Below are 20,010 nucleotides of genomic sequence, written 5' to 3'. Positions count from 1 at the left end.
TAAGCCCGAGCTTAGCTTGTTTTAACTTACGAAAGCTCAAGCCCAGCTTGTTTCGGTTTATTCTTCGAAGGCTCAAGCTCGGCTCGTGAGCTTTTTTTCAAAGCTCGAGCTCAACTCGTTTATTATTTACCAAGTAATTTATATACGTTTTAAATAATTTTTATATATACTGATAAAAACCATTAGCTTGCTTAAGCTCGTACAGTACCTTAAATAAGCCAAAGCTTGGCACGATCTCTTTAGTAGTTTGAAGTTCAAAATATATAGGGTTAGTAGATGACTAAAAGGACTTTTGTTCAAAATATATAGAGTCTATCTGGTATGTTGATGTAATATCTATGTTTCTATATAATCTGCTATGTTAGATGTAATATTTATATTTCTATATAATTAGTAGATAACTAAAAGGACTTTTGTTTTAAAAGGTAACATAAAATCAAAATATATTTTTTCCTTGCGTCTACACCACAACAAACCGAGGGAGAGAAAGAAATGGCGACGGCCAGCAGCGGCGGAGCAACGGCGGCGGCGGCGACAAAGATAATATGGAACGAGAAACAGAAAAGGTTTGAAACAGAAGACAAGAAAGCATACTTGGAGTACGAATTAATTAATAGTAATAATAATAATAATAATAAAGTGATGGATATAACTCACACTTTCGTTCCATCAAGCAAAAGAGGTCTTGGGTTAGCTTCACATCTCGCTGTTGCCGCCTTTAATCACGCTCAGGCTAATGCGTTGTTTGTTATACCCACTTGCTCTTACATCTCCGTAAGCTCTGGTTTATTCATTTTTTTAAATCGAAATTTAGGGTTTTTATCATGAAATTATTTTGCCTGTGTGTCAAATTACATTCTTCGATTGCTACGATCAAATGATCTTCGTTAGTATAGTTAAACCTTTTGAAGGTCTCGAGTTGCAAATGAGCCTAGCTGCCCCTGAGCTCGACTAAGTTCCAGCTCGGCTCGTTTAAATTTATGATAGCGTTACGAGCTCTTTTTCTAAAGCTCAAGCTTGGATTGGGCATGGCTTGTTTATTCATTAATTTATGTACATTTTTTTAAAGTTATTTTTATATATTTTGAGAAAAAACTTAGACGAGCCTAAGCTCGGCTCGAGCTCGTTTGTGTGAAAATAATGCATAGAAGTCCAAAAGTGGTAAAAATTAAAATTACAAAAAGCTCGATAAGGCTTGACGAGCTTCCCATACAAGGCCCGAGCTCGATTATTAAACGGGCTTAATTTGAGGCTCAGTCTTGGCTTGAGCCTTGAGCCTTGAGCTTGAAAACGCTTGGCTCATTTTGAGCTTTTTATCAACCCAAGTTTGAGAAGTTGGCGAGCGGCTTGGCTCGTATGCACCCGTAAGTGATTTGTTAAGATTATTGTTAAATATTTTAGTGTAATGGGATTGACTTGTTGGCCAATGTGAATGTAAGGAGGTGTGGATTGATTGAGCTTAGGGGTGCAAATGAGTTGAGCTGCTCGTGAGCTACTCGAGATCGGCTTGTTAAAAAGCTCGTTCGAGCCGAGCTTTATCGAGCCCGAGATCAAGCCTAAAAGTAAGCTTGTTTAATAAATGAGCCCGAGCTCGAGCTTTACTTATCGAGCTCGAGCCGGCTCGCGAGCCTAAACGAGCCTGCCATTTATATAATTTTTTTTAAATATATATTAAAAAATTATTATTTAATAAATATAATGTTATGAAAAAATAAATAAAAATAACTAAATAATATATATTTGTTTATACATAAAATTATAATAGGAAAAAATATATAAAATAATTATATTTATATAAAAAAATAATTGATAAATAGTAAACTAGCCGAGCTCGAGCTTCAAAATCCATTCACGAGCCGAGCTCGAGCTCTGTGTAAGTTAAACGAGCCGAGCTCGAGCCTAGTTGAGCTCGGGCTCGGCTCGTTTGCGTCCCTAATTGAGCTTATTATGATACACTGTATTAGAACTTCATTGATTCTTAGGAGGCAATGCCCCTTGGCGGGCCCTGGGCAACGCCGTTGAAGGCGTGGTCCAAGGGGTGGATGCCCTTGGCTCGAACTGTGAAATTCAACGATGGTTGCTTCACTAAAATTCATTAGAATTTTTAATTTCTGGGTTTGTCACATGTGAAATTCGTAATTAATAAGGCGCAATTTTAATTAAAATCTGGATTTTAAATTGTTAACTGTTGAAGGCAGATTCTTGAATTTGCCATTTATGGATAACAATCACAGATAAAGATTAAGATGAACCAACTGTTAATTGACAAATTGTTCTCTTTGATTGATTATTGTTTGGTTTTTGGTGTTTTGTATATATTCAGGACACATTTCTAGCCCGAAATCCAGCTTGGAAATCGGTCGTATACTCTGAAGATCTCAAATCTAGCATTTGAAGCTTACAGATCATCGGTTATCTCGGGATTGCTTGTTTAGTGTTATTAATAATAAACTTGCTTTTGATGCATGTTGAATAAGCCAATGACCATATGTTTGTAGCACATAAAAGTTATATTATACATTGCTCAAGGATATTGTGTACAATAAAGTGTATGACTGAAGGCCTTATAAGATCAATAGATAACAACTACAAGAATCTAAAGCAGCTGTTGTATACTTGTATTTGAAAAGTGAAAGCATTTGTAATCATTATATTGTAATTTTAGCTTTAAAAAATGTCCATGAAAGTTTAAATTTAGGGCAAAACTATTTCCATATTTTTACATGTTATCAGAATGTTACAAAAGATTCAGAATTATGAACTCAATAAATAAAACAAACCAAAACACATATATAAGGCTTATCGGGTAAGGGTTCATTTCCACTGTGAAAAAAGGTGTACTAATTTAGGATTAGAGTTAGATTTTTCGTTCTAAATCAGGTATAAATGATATGTTGATATTTTAAAAAAGTTGTTACCGATGTCATACAGTTATAGCATAATAACAAAAATACGCATAAAACTCTAATTTCGACACTATAAAAACGTATATTTTAAGACAGATGCATTCGAGATAAATATATGTCATAGCAATATATTTAAAGTCAGGCATTAATCACATCAGTTAGATGCTAATTAAATAAGCCAGCTATCAGTAGTCTTTTTTCGGCTTACCTGTGGCTATGGCTAATGCTTTTAGCAGATCTAGAGATTGCTTGTACTTCAACTCTTCAAGTATGACTGTCTTTTTGGTTAGTAACTCATTTACTACTCGGTCAGAGCATTCACATTGGAGTCCCTATAATTTTTTACGCCTGTGTTCAAGCTAAAGATAACTCGCTCGTTGTCTCACCTAAAGATAACTTCTGTTTTATATTTATAATCAGTAGTGTGTTCACGTCTAAATCTTTTTGAAAGCCTAAAACGAAATCACAATTTGAGACCTTTTTAACAACTAGATTCGCAATTTAGATTTCGTTCACACATGTTTTAACCTTAATACTAAATCAAGTAGATGAAAACTGTACTAATTAGTATATCACAACTTACTTTATTTACTATTTACTAACATTAAAAAATAACCCACAAAACAGGCAGAAAGTTAACATCATTGTATACATAGTATTTTCTGATCTGATAAAACATTACAAACATAGCTAAATCCTATAACATAATATTAAACAAAACAAACTTAAAACCTTGTTTACCATCTAAACAGCATGAATAGGATTATGCTTCGAATCAATATTAGAACTTTGTGAGCTCGGATTACTCGCATGGAATGCAGATTGTCGGGCCAGCCCTCCAACCATTTTCAATGAAGCCGGTGCACCGTCACCGATTGACTCTCCTAAAGTCAACTTTGACATGCCAACAAGATCATCCACATTGATCGGGCTCTTTGAATGAACCGCGGTTGGTTTAAGAACTTTGTGAGACTCGGTTTTGACCGATGTGGGTTGGTCTTGGACAGACCCTGGCCCGGGCCAGTAGGGGATTGCGACTGGTACGAGTGGAGACATGTACGCGGGAAACATAACCGGGTACATGCATTGTGGACCCTCAAAATTTGCAGGTGCGGGAGTCGGGTCAACAGAAAAGTCAACCGTGTTTGAGTTTGCAGAATCCATTGACTCAACTTCATCTTCTTCCTCTTCGAGTGTCGGTATGGTTAGCAGGTTGTTTACAGATTGAATCTCGGGTTGTGACGGGGTCTCGCCATGAGGAGGCATCATATTAGTGTCTGGAGACTACATAAATTCAATAAACAAAAAAGATTAAAATATATTAATTTAAATCTTGATGTATTTAAATTCTCAAAATCATAAGCAAATCCTACGGCTCATTTTGACCCGCTAGCCCAACCCGTCAAACGAATGATACTTACATCATCAGCTACAATATCAAAAAGACTGGACCGTCTTTTTCGTCTAGAAATATTGCTTTGCCTTATGAAATACTTTTGCGCGTGACTTGCAACTTGAGTTGGTGTTCTTGTAATCACATAGTTTCTAGCAATCCCGCGCCAATCGCCTTTCCCAAGCTTTTGTAAACCTAATAAAAACATCCTATGCTCTTCCTCTGTCCATGGAACACCTGCAAACAAAAACAATATAACACATCTTTATATTAATTCATCATCAAAAGCATTAGTCATACTCATTATTGTCATCAATTGCATTTTAAATGTTTACTGGAATCAAGATCAAAAAAAAGAAAAACATATAATTGCAATAAACAAATGTGCCACAAATGTGTGCATAACTTTAAATGATTAAACATCAAACTTTATTGTAACCATATACAAGTTCATAATTATAGCCTTTATTAGTGCCATTAGAACAATGCTTACCTATGATTTAATCATCAATACACATTCTTGTGGACAAGACACCAATTAGATCACTCTAGTAGTCTAGTTCAAATATAATTAATCAACACTCATTTTTTTAAAAATTATCAAAACACAAAATTTGGATCAAAATTAGCGGTAGGCAACAAACCAAACCTTAACCAAAAACCGATAAACTAACTGAATAAACCGACCCAAAAAACGACAAACTAACCGAATAAACCGAACCGAACATTCATATTTTCATATACATGTAGATTTTATACCTCCATTTCATGTATTTCATATATTTACCTTCATTTCATATACTTTCAAGCAAAAATTTTACCCCTAATTTGGTTTTGGTTATTAACCAACAATAACCACCAGAATCGAAAACCGATAATTATACCGAAAAAATTGTACCAAAAACCGACAAACTAACCTAATAATCCGAACAGATAAACCTAAAACCAGTTAGTTAATAAGATAGATTAACCAGTGACTTCGGTTTTCGATTCGGTTATGGCTGATAACCGAAACAAACCATTCACACCCCTGATCAAAATGATCACTCCAAACTTTTGCATAATCGAATAATAATAATAATAATAATAATAATAATAATAATAATAATAATAATAATAATAATCGATATAACCAAAGTTACAACCTTTTTTCCTCTCACGTCCAGAAGACGACCCGGCAACAAAATCCTCCGACCCGTACCCGTCACCGGCGGCGTTATGATCCGGCGTATCACCCGGCGAATCAAGATCACCACCACCACCGGAAAACCCATTTAACAAATTACCGCTACCGGATCCGGAATAGTGACTCAAGTTACCATACTGGCACTCTTTCGGATCGACCCATCAGTTATCCGGACCCCAAATAGCTTCACACCTCGATTCGGACAAGTTCTTGAATTGTGTCCGTTATTACTGCAATGAGAACATCTTCGCGTCATAATAATAATTACTGGGTTGATTGTAAATTGATGAATTGGGTGTAAAGATTTGTGCTTTTGGTGTGTTTGATTGATTTGGGATTTGGGTTTTGATTGATTTTGGTGGGTGTTTGATAAAATTGGAATTGGATTTGGATTGAATGAAGAGTTTGATGAAAAGTAATAAGGAGAATAATATAAGCCAAAGAGAGATGGCTAGCTAACATGATCCATTTGGGACATAAATGATGAGTAAATACTATGAACCACAAGTGTTAGGTTTTGTTGTGTCCTTGTGGTTCTAGTGATTGGCATGTGGAGTCCTTGTATGTTGTGTCAACTTTGATAGTTGGATTAGAAGTGTGCAAAGTTGGTTCGGTTTGGTTATGAGGGGTTAAACATAAACATGATCATAACTGATTGGTTGGTTAATTGTCGGTTGTGGTTTGGTTTCGGTTAAGTTTGGTTAATTGTCCTATGTTGTTTTTCTTTATTTCAACTGAAAATGGCTCGGTTACGTTGTTTCGAGCTCGATTATGAAGTTTTGAAGTTGAAGTATGTCAGTTTCCAAGTTTGGTTATGGTGTTCAAGACTATGCCATAAATAGTTGCAGCATAAATTTAAATGTTCGAAGTTGGAGTATGGAGATATAAAACATGGGAAGAGAGTGATAAAATTTGGAAAAACATAAACATACAAGGTTTAGTTTGGTCTTGGAAAAGTCGGGTATTGTAACCATAACTGAATAGTCAGTTAATCAGACTCAATGAAGCATAATCGTCGTTTTTTTTTGTTATGGTTAATTTGAGCTAATATTATTGGTTAACGGTACGATTTTCAGTTATAATTCGGGTTTTTGCTCAACCATAACTAGGATCATGTTGACATCTAGTGCAAGTAGTGGAAAGAACCTCTTGCATAAATGCAGTATAAGAATGTGTACATCATGCCTAAGTCGACCTGATACCAGGATACCCTCTTGGACCTCACGCATGTAAAAGAATCATGCATGGGGTTCGTTCGTAGTTATATGATGTTTAATATAAGATGAGGATGTATTTTCCGTGAAGGAGTGACAAAAATGATAAAAGATACATTAAATTCTATATTCAGCTGTCAAGATTCATTCTATGATTATTATAGTACAAACGTAAAATCTAGCACTAATTTGTTGACGGTGGATATGCTATGTTTCTAAATTTGACATTAGTTGGCTATGCGGGTTATGTTTCTAAAGTTGACATTATTAGTTGGCTTCACTAAAATGAGCATAGCCCGTTAGTAAGTTTAGTGGTCAAATTGGTTTCATTACAAGGCATGATAGATTAAGACATGCTTGTATGTTTATTGATCTTGTTTCTATGTGAGAAATGAGTAGTGATTAATCCCTATAAATGAAGTTGTCACAATCAAGATAGTTCAAATGTGAGTTAGGATAGAATAAAAATATAACTATTTGTTTGAACGATTGGTACATACTAGTTAAGATTAGGTACCTAAATTTATATCCAAGACTCCAAGAACGTATGCATGCATGTTTTATGACACCAAATTAATCATTCATTATCCCCTAGATATCATCTTTCATGTGTTTTCTTATTTTTATTTATACACGTCGCGATTCATCCATCATTTTTCGTTCAGTTTATTTTACATATTTGTTTCCATCATTAAGATGTCTAGGTGATTAAAAGGTAGTTCATGAATCATTCATCTCATTGTAACTTAACTTTCGTAAAAAGAATAAAAATATGAGTAGCATTATTGTGTTTATTTTACTCGTTGGCAGTTGTTTTGTTTATCAAACACAGTATTTACTCTAAATATATTATACCCTGAAAATCGTCACACATGCATTTCACATGATTTAAACACGTATAATTACTTGGTTAGAGAAAACGCCACTTTATCATCAAAATCCTTAGAAAAAACATATACTTTGCTTTGATTGTTAGAAAAAAAATATATATGGATTACACTTTTCTTTTTCGTTTTTTCAAAAGGTGAGCAATAAATGTCCAAATGTCACTGCCAACAAGATATTCAGATAACAAAATTAATGGATACATCAAATTGCAGGAGCACCACGTTTTAGGGTGCTTTGTATGTTTGAGGCTGTGTTTGTCGACACGTGGGATATTAACATCCGTTGCTTACATAAAACATAAAAGTCAATAGTACAAAATAAATGCTTTATATATATGAACTTAATATATGGTTTTTGTATTTTTATGAGGCTTAATCGGGGCGTCCTCTAGTTTGGGACCGAGAAAGATTTGGGGTTATTCCTGAATGGTTTCAAGATTTGGTGAATTTCCCATTACACACGTCATGCAGTTTGGGAAGTTTTTGGTTATACAGTGTAATTTTTAAAAGTTGGAGAAAAATATGATGTGACGACTACATGGCATTTGCGGTCTATACACTCCATCGTAACTCAGTTAAAAGTTATACATCAAAGATTTTTTGTGTGTATGTCAAGGTGTGTGAATAAGTGTGTGATAGAGTTTCTTCTGTGTAAAGTGTAGTTTTAAAAGTAAGATTATAGTATGTTTAAATACGTTTAATTAGTTAACACAATTTATAAATTATACTATTATTTAAATTTTACTAGCTTTTAAATAGTGATGCATTCTATTTCCATTTGTATTTTATAAACGTATTTATTAAAAACCAAGTAGTAGGAAGATGCTAGAAAAATAGCATAAAACATGTCACTAAGGAGTCCATTCAAACATTCTGGAGATACCTCTGAGGTCCAGGGTTCGATCCCTGGCAATGGCGGTTTATTGTAAATAGTAGGAGACAAGCTTAAACATTCAAAAAAAAAAAAAAATGGGGTGGTGATCTATTGATAAAGGTAAAATCTTTAAACACTTGGATTTAAGAAGGGGAGATGTTGAATTCAAGTCCTATAGATAACAACGATTAAAAAGAAGTTCATTATTAAAAAAACATTGAAATACAAAACACTACAACGCCAAATATTCTACTATATATTAAGCATTTCGCACGTTTATTATCTGTAAAAACATAGTTGCTTCATTCTCTTCACAATATTTACCAGTCGGGTGTTAGTGTTGTTGAATAACTTGTTATTCTCCGCCAGCCAAACACACCGTAAAGTCTCTACTATAATTATGTGTATCACTTTCTTAATCGGTTTTGAAGTACATCAACAAGTGATCTCCCATAGGGTGAATTTATACTAATGGGTTTATTATTACTGTACTTATAATTATTTAGCTAAAGTTAAAATACCAATAATTGGTGGAAATTTTATTTATGGGAAACCGTGGTAGTTGGGATCTATTTGTTTGACATAAACACATGACATCTTATCATTTACTATCTTATCATAAAACTTTATCCAATTTTATTTCGACACTTGGCTTCCTTTTTCAGTTTTTTAATATCAAACGTCAAAAAAGAACATATATCTTTACCTTATCCTTTGCTTCTCATTTTTATGTTTCACACACATATACGCTAGGGATGCACATTATTTATCCCTTTATTATTTTGCAGATCAAGATAAAGGACACTGTATTATTTTTATTTGGGTTAAATTTTACTTATTATATATATATACACACACGCACTTGATTTTACTCTTTATATACAATCATTCATAACTTTAATAGTGATTATGAAACTTGGTAGATATAAAGATTAAATTAAAAGATCATGTTTTCTACATATAGAGTACCAAGATTATGTGTATAATAAAAAAATCAAAACAATAATTGGTGGCTCTATGTAATTAGGATAATAAAAAGAATAACGATATCCAAGAAAGCTTTAAAAGATTCCTCCGTATGTCCTAGAGAAGTTGTTTAATTTTATTAATTATTATTGTTTTCTTCTATTGATTGTATAATTGTATAGTGGGTTGTTAAAAGCAAAATATCTCGAATGTTGACTCAAGCACCCAATCCCCAAAATCATAATAACCAACATTTCTTTTTCTTTTTAACCACCATTTACATCACTAACGGGTCATTGGTCTATCCGATCATTTTCATTCTTCAAGTATTGACTGTATTGAAGACCATCTTCAGAAGAAAACCCATCATATGTGAAAAAACTTCATGGCTAACAGAACCCTTATTTATCACAAGTGGGACTTGAACTGTTGAACCCAAGACTTCTCCCTTTTCAGATGAAGCCAATGTTTCACCCAAACCACTTAGACCGGTGAATCGGTGATGATTGACATCATCAACATTTCTCTTTAAGCTTATGTTTCTTTAAATATTATTTATTTATCAAATAAATTTAAACATAAATAAGGATTACTAATGTGAACTCATGCTCATCAATGTATGTAAAGCCATATAAAAATAGACAAACTTTATGCTCAAGTTTTCAACTTATTCTTATAAAAGAAATCATGCAAAATGTTTATAAACAATAAGAGATCAGTTTTGTCAATACGAACTAGCGAACGGGGCCATCACAAACCGTCAACCCCCGGGCCGCCTTTTCCTCCCTTTACCGACTGACCAACATTTAAGACCGAGCCCAGGTGACTGGTTAAACCTGTGAACCGCTGTTTCATGTATCAGTTCTTCATAACATTGGATGAGATGCTCAATAACAACAGAATCAATATCATACAATCATGTTCAACATATATATAACATATTATCCCACTAAAACTTAAAACAAACAGATTATTTGGAAAAGCAATTGCACTAAAACTCAAAAGACACCCAAATAAAAGCTCTAAATAAACCATTTGAATTATAACTTTCAAGATGTGAAACTCAAATTAACAACAAAAAGTTAAAATTTGACTTTTTATGTCTCAGCTTACCAAATAAACACAAATTGTACTCATAGGATATATCATCTTTAAACCATAAGATACAAAATTATGCCAGCAAAAAAGGCCAGCCGAAACCACACATTATCAATCGGTGAACAGGATCATTGAGCGTGTAGTAAAAGACGATTTTTAAGTCTGCAAAATCTTTAAACAGTTCATTTTCTATTTCTAAGGCGCCGGCTTCTTCTTAATCCTGTCGAGGGCGAGTTAAAAGAAGCACCACCTGTCAGTGTATCGGCGCTCGGCTGATCTTCATTATCACTTGCATCATCTGACCTCCATCTGGGCCCACCGTTCATATTTGTGCGCACAGGAAGCCTTTCATCTTTGTTGCTGAGAGAACAGATAAATCAATGATTACATTTTTGTCGATTAAAAAATCATCATGACAGTTATCGAGAAAAATAAGAAGATTATACCTCCACGTCATATCCATAAGATCAGCTGAAGCCTCCACTTCAGCATCTCTTCCGAATCTACTCGATCTGTTTGAGAACTCGTTATGGTCAACTTGAAGAGACTTATTCTTCTGAACCTTTGAAGAGCCTCGGTTAAATTCTTTTAATGGTGTAGTAGATGATGTAATAATATCGTCAAATTTAAAGTTTTTACTGATGGATTTGAGCATGTTCATTCCTCTTCCCGCATCACCAAATTTGTTCACATGTGAAACCGGAGTACTGTAATTTGTTAAACCACCAAAGTTTGATTTGGGCGGTGACGGGTTTTCAACATCCATTTGAAGAATAACAGAAGAGTTAACATAAGAAGGGGCTAAGTTGCTAGAATCAATAAGATCAGGGTTAGGGTTTGAAACACTGATGTCGATCTTTGTGGGGGATAATTCAGTCATTTGTCCACTTTTCACCTTTTCTTGTTCAACTTCTGGTAGTAATTGTATGCCTTTGTTCTACAAAAATTCAAAAGTTAACCATGCATTTGTAGGTAAAACTTATTTAATAATAGATACAGAAATTAACTTACAACTAATCCTGCTCTCCAATGCTGTGTAGCACGCATTCTGTTTATTACATCGTCATCAACAATTTTGTTAGAAATGAAGTTCTCCTCAAGGCTTTGAAGCTTCTGATCAACTTGATATGCTTCCACATATCGATAACGCTAAAACAGAAATTATATGTTAGCAAGACGTTAGAGGGGCACGAAACTGAAATAATTGAACCCAAATAAAAACCTACAATTTGGTTTTATGTTTTCTTAAAAACCGATTATTCGGTTTGGTTTCGGTTTTGCTAACAAATAACGTGGCTCAAAATTATTAGGTCCAAATGTATACTAATCAAATAACTATTAATTAACAAAACAATGTAGACCCAAATTCATTATTTTAGGCCACTTTTTCCCAAAATTTCGGTAGAACCGGAAAAACCAAAACAAAACCAAACCAAACCTTGGGTCAATTTTCCCCAAAATTAAGCCCAAATGGTAAACCAAAACCAAACTGAACCCATCATGAAAACCAAAATCATTGTGAAACCTGGAAAAAAAACGAAGGCGAACAGTTTTCAAAAGCCAAAAAACCGAATTTTTGGTTTCCGGTACAGTTTGAGCCCAAAACCTAAAAAACTGATTTTAAGTAATATTATAAAAAAAATTAATAAATGGTGTAGCCCAAAAATTTTAGATCCAAATGTGTAATAACAAGAAAAAAACAAATGGGAAAACCAAAACCAAACCCATTGTAAAACTGAAAACCGAAATCAGACAGTTTTCAGAAAGCCAAAAAACCAAATTTACGATTTTTGTTCAGTTTGAGCAAAAACTGACCCATGCACACCCGTATACACTATACAGTGTGCAAATATTTCAGAGTCCATGTCAGCAACAAAATGGTGTTATACATAGGCTTGAAAGAGACAAAACAAAAATGATACCTGTAAATAAAACACGACCAGGAGACTTCCATTTGTAAAAGGCTCTTCCAAAGCATAATCCAAAAGACACTTATGTAAATGTTTTTCTTCATCTACATTCCATGGTAATCCAATAATTCGGTCAACTAACTTCCTTCGCATACAAAGAAGACAAATTTCCGATACAAGTATCTCCAACCAATTCACCTCGCCTTCAGAATCATTATTTAATCCGTTAACAGCATCAGACAGCTCATGTGTTGCTTTTGCTTTCTTAACTTTGGTGCAAATTGATCTTTGATACATAAACGCTTCAATCAGAAGTCCACACTCTACTCTGACCCTAACAGCAGTTACAGCCTCATTAAGTGAGACCAGCTCAGGCCCACTATCACTTCCTGACCACCTTAATACCATAAGAGCTGTATCAGGATTTTGTCTTTCTAATAGAGTTTGTGCGACTTTCGGGTGTGTTGTGGGGCCTGCGATCTCCGGGAGAAGACAACAAGCTTCCTATGAAATGACACCAGTGAAGAATTAGAATGTAAAAGTTAAACCATAAAAAAAACCGAGGCGTCAATATAACATAGCAGCATGGTCAAACTTATCGACACGCCAGCGACCACATCATCATATTGACTATGTAAACAGGTCAGAATCTTGAATGTTCGAGCATTTTGGTGAATGAAAGTAAAGTTTGGTTACCCAAAACAGAATGCAGACCAAACTTGGTTACCTTTTTGCACAATATGTCCCACTAATAATGAAAAAATATGTTTTAGTTTTACACTTTTACTTAGTAGAAAGACTATATTTTTAAATGGCAACATTAGTCGGCATTCAAAACTGAACTGTATTAACTGGTTTAGGATAGTGGAGAAAGACACAATGGTATCAGTAAACACCATTAATAAAGTCTCAAGCTTTGTTTCTCTAAAAACAGAAAATAGTAGTTTCAAATTAGCATGAAACATATCTATACATTTATCGTAGACCAAACATTATCTCAATGACCAACCACTATTAAAAAAGTCTAAAACTTTGTTTCTCTAAAGAAAAACAAAAAGTAGTAGTTTCAAATTGGCATGTAACATATCTATACATTTATAATAGCTATGAGCTTTAACAACTATTTCAATGACCAAAAAGATTCCTTCTCACTAAGCAGCAAGCATATATTAAGCTTTAGTGAAATAAATCAGAGATCTCTGTGTAACTTACATGGTAATCTATTAGAAACATATAATAAGTTACCTCATATTTGGCAATGAATAAACTACAGCTTCACAAAGAAACTAAAACGATGAAAACTATAAAGGTGAAGGAGAAGAAAATCACCTGCAAGGCCTCGTCACTGTGATCGTCAAGGAGATAGAAAGTAAACGATTCCAATATCGAATGCCGGGCTATATTAAACGTAGCAGAAAAGTCATCTACACTGAATCTCCACTTATCATCAGGTATTTTCCATAGTCGGTCAAACAGGTAATACAAGAACTGCTTTAAGTTAAGGGGGGCACATTTTAAATCCTTGTTTTGTTAAAAACAAGATAAAATGAGCAGAATAATGTAAATTGTATAATAAATAAAAAAAGGATACGATTGCTTGTTTTGCTAACACCAGATCTGAGCTTCCGTATAGAAAAAGAATGTCAATAGCCGACCTCAGGGTTTGAAAAGGATAGCTTCCTACAAGCCCTTCAAGTTTGGCTCTAGAAAGTAATAAACCTTTATCTTTCTGCAAAGAAGCAGTCTCTAGTTCATAATCTCTATCTGGCGTGTCCTCTTGTTTGTCAAGATTTGATAAAGCATCTAGAATGAACAGAATTTCGCCATCTGGAGTTGAAGTTCCAATTGGGGCCGGCCATGCACGTTTGACGGCCATTGATATTCTCTCACGAACATCAGAACACCATGATGAAAAACTATCATGCCGACTTAGGTCTTCAAGATATTGATGCCTTGTATACCATATCATCATCTCCATATGCTGGGATTCGAGTGAGAAAAAGAATATGAAATGATGGGTCGAGTGCATCATCAAGCAAAGTCCATTATCAAGCAAACTAAAAGAAATGCTGGTTTTAAAAAATTTAATAAGAACAAACCTGCTTTGTCTTTAGTATGGTCTCCTGTAGGTGGTTAATATCATGAAGTTGTGCCGAAAGGGAGCCCTTAAAAGATGATTCCAACACTTCAAGAACAGTTAATATGCAACCTAGCCTTGCTGTAAACTTGAGAAGCACATTTGACCTTTCCTTCATTTCCTTTACATTAAGATTATCTTTTAAAGAAGTCAAAGAAAATTATCATTAACTAAACAACATGCGCTAAATATATTAAAAATATATTGAAGGATACAAATAGGCTGGATCTCAGCAATAATATTTTTGAATGTTCTCTTGCACCAGTCTTTGACAACCACTTCATCCAGCAACAAAGCTACAACCGGGTCACTAGAAACAGCACTTTCATCCATACAAACATCTGTAATATCTATTGACAAACTGTTAAGAAAAAAAGAATACTTAACTAGGCCACGCCAAATTTTACAACCAAAAAGTTATCTATTTGGTGAAAAGGATACAATGGCAGATCAGGGATAACAAATTGTTCTCCATCGCAACATCAAAAAGCAAATACAGCCTTTCAACGTCAGCTGTTATTTGTTTCTCCCCATCTTTTTCTTGAACCCTGTCATCATATCTCTTTGAAATAAGACCAGCTTCAATGCACTCATAATACAGGCGAAGTGAGAGTCTGTTCCCAGTTTTCGGTATGCTAACTCTGCAAATCGGGCAAACATCACATCGCTGACTACATTCTTCACATAAAGAAGCGTGACCACACGAATTCAACACACTTTGAACACTACATCCACAGCTTCTTAAATCCCTTGTAGCCCTGCAATGCTCAACTTTAGCTTCATTACACAGATCTATCAGATCAATTGATGCTAAGTGCTCCAATGCTTCCTGAAATCAAAGGCACTGGCACCATAAACTTCCAAAACCAACATGTACATTGCTATAAAAAAAATTAACTAAAAATAGCATATCTTCATCCAGTTTAACACTTAAAGACAACTCAAATTCCAAAAGATTGACAAACACAGTATTAATTATAACAACCATGCTCAAGCTCAGCTTTCTGAGAGCTCGGGCTTGACTCGTTCCAAGCTATTTTTCTAAAATCCGAACCCGACTCATGAGTCGCTTTTTCATGCTCGCGCTCGGCTCAGGATCGGCTCGTTTACTATTAATTAATTTACATACATTTTTATAAATTTTGAGAAAAACCTTAAACGAGCCTAACCTCGGCTCGAGCTATATGCAGTACCTTAAATGAGCCAAATCTCGGCTCGTTTCAAGCTATTTTCTAAAAGCCAGGCTCAGCTCGTGAGTTGTTTTTTTCAGGATCAAGCTCGGATAGGGCTTGTCTTGTTTACTATTAATTAATTTATATACATTTGTATCTATTCTGAGAAAAACCTTAAACAAGCCTAACCTGGGCTCAAGCTCAGTGTGCACTGTGCAGTACCTTAAACGAGCCTAAATCCAGCTCGAACTCGACTCTGTAGTGTGAAATGAACACATAGAAGTCTAAAAGAGTTAAGACTAGAAGATACACAAGGCTCGTTAAAGTCGACTAGCCTAAATCCCTAAACTATCTTCCCATACAAGGCTCGAGCTCGATAAAACTAGCCTCGTCAAGCATTATCGATCCGTTCTCAAGTAGCTGGAGAGTAGCTCGGGTAAGATCGTTTGCACCACTAGACGCGAGATTGCTTACAGACTAAAAACCCTAACTCACTGAACAATTTCACACAGCTTAAATAATCCAATTTAAACCGGTTAAATCTCATCCGCGCATGCTATAAGTTATCAGTGTGCTTAGAAGGACATTCTATATATAAGTTTTATAACTAATTGAATCGATTATGGTGCAATTACAGATGTACAATTGCGCAGATTTAATAATAATAATATACCTGGAGTTTCCGGCAGCTGTAATTAGGTTGGAGTGAGAGATTAGTGGCTCCTCCGGCTGATTGTCTCCTTCCTCCGTCCATTAATAATAATAAAAATTATTATTCTCTGAGTTTTGGGGTTTTTGAATACAGAGGGAGAACCAGGGTTTTTATTACTATTGTTATTACTGTGTTGGTATATGAGAAAAAGAGTAATAATAGGTGAGCATAAAAGGCCCCTTACGAATTATTACTGCTAAAACGTGTCCAAAAGTTTGTTAATGTCGTCATTCACTTCACGATTTCAAGGTTTCAACTCACTTGAAAGCCCGAAAGAGAATTGTCAAAATGACCTTTAACGGCTAATGCTCGTTATCAGTGTTTTAAACCGATTAATTGGAAACCGAACTGAAATAAAACCTTCTAAAATGAACCGATTCGGTTCGGTTTTTTAAGTATTTGGTTTAGTTTCAAATTCAAAAATCTCAATTTAGTTAAGTCGAACTTTGAAAATGATTAATTAAGTGTTGTTGATTAAACTAATTTAATTTCAACTTTAACTCAATTTTGTTTAGCACGACCAAATCCATAATTAAGCAACGTTGTTCAATTTATATTAAAAAAAAAGTTATTCAGTTGAGGTCCGAAAACCAAATTAATTCAAGTTCAGTTGTCAGATGGGTTTTAAACTTTATGGATTCGATTGGTAATATCATTTTAAATTAATATAAATGTATTTGCGACACAAATATATAGTCCCATTTTTAATAATGACAATGAAACAAAAAAAATAGTAAGGGTAGCCATGGGTATGAATGGTTGAACATGTTTAGTCTTGAGCTTGACTTGTTTAATTTATAAGAGTATGTTTAGATTCGTTTCACATAAACTTATTCCAATAATAAACTTGTTAATGTTATATTAATATAACTAAGAAGCTTTTTTTAGAGTATGTGTTGTGGCATGTGGGTTGGAGAAACATGCTCGAAGAATTTTTAATTTTTTTTAAAGTCCACTTAACGTCACGTACGCTTGGTAAAAGTGTAGAAAGGGGGTGGTGTGGAACTTTATGTAAAATGTGGTATTAAGTTGAGGTAGCTATATCTAATTGGTTATGTATGTTAAAAAAACAGACAAATTGATACCCCACGACCATGGTTCCCCAAGTGCCAGAACGAACTAAAGCCCCTTTAAAATCCTGGTGGAATGGTGTCAGGGCTATAAAAGCTAACGATGTTGCAAGAGACCCCCCCCCCCCCCCGATGGGGCCGCCAAATAGGCTAACTGGTATGGTTTATGGGGGATCAGGGAATGGTTCTACATGACATGTCACGTCACAGGTAACACCATTTGAACATCACAACGCCCCTAACCATCTGAGGAATGATGTGACCCAAACGAGGTTGTCTTTCCCTTCATTTGAAGGGTGGTTTTCCCATCCACCGGTAATTTTTTTTATAAATAAAATTGGATGAGGATAGACAATAAAAGAAATGAATCATAACATGGGCTAAAGAGTAACGTTAAATGATGGAGTAAAACTAATGTACTGCGATGATGTAGACGTGTCGAATAAGCGAAACGACGCATACCTCATGGTCCTAGAGATATGACATTAGCCCATCTCGATTTAATTCAAGTTTTTAATGAACTAATCACTCACGACTACTCTTGTAGTTTACAACGATGCCCAAGAATTAAAAGAATAATAATAATTAATAAAAGCAATAAGCCTGTAAGAATAAAATAATAATAATCCCGTCGGTCATGCGTTTTGTATACTCACCTTACCACACCCAACTCCTTTCGCGTCTTCCGTCACCTCCGTCATTCCTCTCTCTACGTTCCAGTTTAGGGTTCTTCACTAATCCATCCATCCATCCGCCATGCCGTCTAAGAACCACCACCAACCACTCCACAACTTCTCGCTTCCATTCCTAGCCTGGGGCCAACGAATCACCAACAACCACTGCCACCGCCGCCGCCACCGCAACTCCGACCTCAACAACCACCGCAATCCTAACAACTTCAAAACCGAAACCGACGAACAAAACGATGCCGTCCTAATCGATGCTGACGTGGCAACCGCAACGCCTGCTAACGGTGACATCAAGCCGTGGAATCGTAAGTTTCGTAACAACTTTAAACCGGAAAACGACGAACAAAACGACGCCGTGTTAGTTGACGGTGACGGAGGCAAAATCAGCGTGAAAGTAACCGGTGATGACGTGGCAACGGCAACGGCTGTTAACGGAGACGTGAAGCCGTGGAATCTACGGCCGAGGAGGTACGTAATCGACGCCGTTAACGGTAACGGTGTGGTTACGGAGATGAACGAGTCTGAACAGAGGAAGATGAAGAAGAAGAGGATGTTATGGATCTCGTTATCGAAGGATGAGATCGAAGAAGATATTTACGCGTTTACTGGTTCGAAACCGTCTCGAAGGCCGAAGAAGAGGAGTAAAATTGCACAGAAGCAGATTGATGTATGTGTGATGATGTTATTTCTGTTATTTGTTAGCTGATTGAGTATCTGTATGATTAAATTGTTGTTTATGTTGAATATTGCAGAATGTGTTTCCTGGATTGTACCTGGCAGGGATTTCGGCCGATTCCTATCGAGCTTAAACAGCTATCAAGGTAGTTTTTGTATGTTTATTCAGTGTTGTAGAACTTGTTAGGCTCTGGTCGGTCGATGGGATGGGAATCAGATTGAAATTTTTATATGTATTTTTTAGTTTTGATGTTTATATATATATATATATATATAAACACGCGCACACACACATGTACATTTTTATATGAAATTTTTAGTTATAGATACATACTTTTTATATGCAATTTTCAGTTATATATTACACACACACACATTTTTATATGTAATTTATAAAGGTTGACCGGAATTTACAGAGTTCGGCCGGAAATTTGCCGGAAATTATCCATTGGCCGGGGATTTGGTTCTGACTAGACCCGGATAGGGGCAATTTGGCCAGTCAGCAACTAATTTGGCCGACTGGCTAAAATTTAGTTGGTCACTGGCCGACTAGTGATTAGTCGTCAATTACTCCCGATGTTTCGAATTCTGGTTCCATTTTAGATTCACATAGCATGTTTATGAAGTCTGTTAATGTTTCATTTGTTGCAGAAGCAGAGGTTAGTGGGATTACGAAGCGGTGTAAAATCGATGGAATCACAGTTTGAGGTATGATGATGTGCTGATTATTCAGAAGTGATTGTTGATTTAGGTATAAACTTTATGTGATAGGATATGAATGTGTAGAAGGTTTAAACTAGTAGTTTATTTAATTTATGGGGTTCATATATAACAATTAAAGACTTAATTTAGTTTAGGTTACAAGTTATGCATACTTGTTTCGGTTCCTGTCACAAAGGTAGAAATTTAATTAAAACATCCAAGCAACGATCACATCGTCAGGAAGTGGCAAATTTTTAAAGTTTGTGTTTTTATTTTTTTCAGTTTGCCATTAATATGTGTGATATGTTCTAATCACTTTGCTTTCTTGGTTACACTCGGTTTTACATTTTTGATTAACTAAGAATTAATTCATTTCTCGAAGATTATATAGCAACCCCCATTCATATACATCAAGAAAT

At 35.1% G+C, this 20,010-nt stretch overlaps 3 protein-coding genes and 1 pseudogene across 4 annotated transcripts; 2 read left to right on the top strand and 2 right to left on the bottom strand.

Annotated features, from left to right (window-relative positions):
- Positions 1-421: 421 nt before the first annotated feature.
- Positions 422-2,599, top strand: LOC143578780 (acetyltransferase At1g77540-like). The gene is made up of 2 exons (XM_077062259.1): positions 422-774; positions 2,324-2,599. Exons 1-2 carry the CDS (start codon positions 493-495, stop codon positions 2,393-2,395), a joined length of 354 nt encoding a protein of 117 aa, XP_076918374.1. The 5' UTR covers positions 422-492; the 3' UTR covers positions 2,396-2,599.
- An 890-nt stretch (positions 2,600-3,489) lies between these two features.
- LOC143578772 (transcription factor MYBS3-like) lies at positions 3,490-5,993 on the bottom strand (annotated as a pseudogene). Its single transcript, XR_013143330.1, has 3 exons — positions 5,445-5,993; positions 4,328-4,536; positions 3,490-4,190 (listed from the first exon to the last, which is right to left on the bottom strand). The product of XR_013143330.1 is annotated as a transcription factor MYBS3-like (transcript).
- Positions 5,994-10,426: 4,433 nt separating this feature from the next.
- Positions 10,427-16,541, bottom strand: LOC143578770 (E3 ubiquitin-protein ligase HOS1-like). Its single transcript, XM_077062249.1, has 10 exons — positions 16,417-16,541; positions 15,013-15,400; positions 14,787-14,921; positions 14,534-14,709; positions 14,026-14,415; positions 13,764-13,922; positions 12,447-12,938; positions 11,536-11,673; positions 10,971-11,461; positions 10,427-10,884 (listed from the first exon to the last, which is right to left on the bottom strand). Exons 1-10 carry the CDS (start codon positions 16,495-16,497, stop codon positions 10,707-10,709), a joined length of 2,628 nt encoding a protein of 875 aa, XP_076918364.1. The 5' UTR covers positions 16,498-16,541; the 3' UTR covers positions 10,427-10,706.
- A 1,740-nt stretch (positions 16,542-18,281) lies between these two features.
- On the top strand, positions 18,282-19,803 carry LOC143578779 (uncharacterized). Its single transcript, XM_077062258.1, has 3 exons — positions 18,282-18,881; positions 18,967-19,035; positions 19,541-19,803. Exons 1-2 carry the CDS (start codon positions 18,282-18,284, stop codon positions 19,021-19,023), a joined length of 657 nt encoding a protein of 218 aa, XP_076918373.1. The 3' UTR covers positions 19,024-19,035; positions 19,541-19,803.
- The last annotated feature ends 207 nt before the right edge of the window (positions 19,804-20,010 follow it).

Source organism: Bidens hawaiensis, unplaced genomic scaffold, assembly GCF_021521415.1.
Source record: "Bidens hawaiensis isolate Kalapana, Puna unplaced genomic scaffold, B.hawaiensis_p1.1 tig00029334_1, whole genome shotgun sequence".
In the NCBI taxonomy this organism is placed as follows: Eukaryota; Viridiplantae; Streptophyta; class Magnoliopsida; order Asterales; family Asteraceae; genus Bidens; species Bidens hawaiensis.
This window is presented reverse-complemented; position numbering and strand designations above follow the sequence as displayed.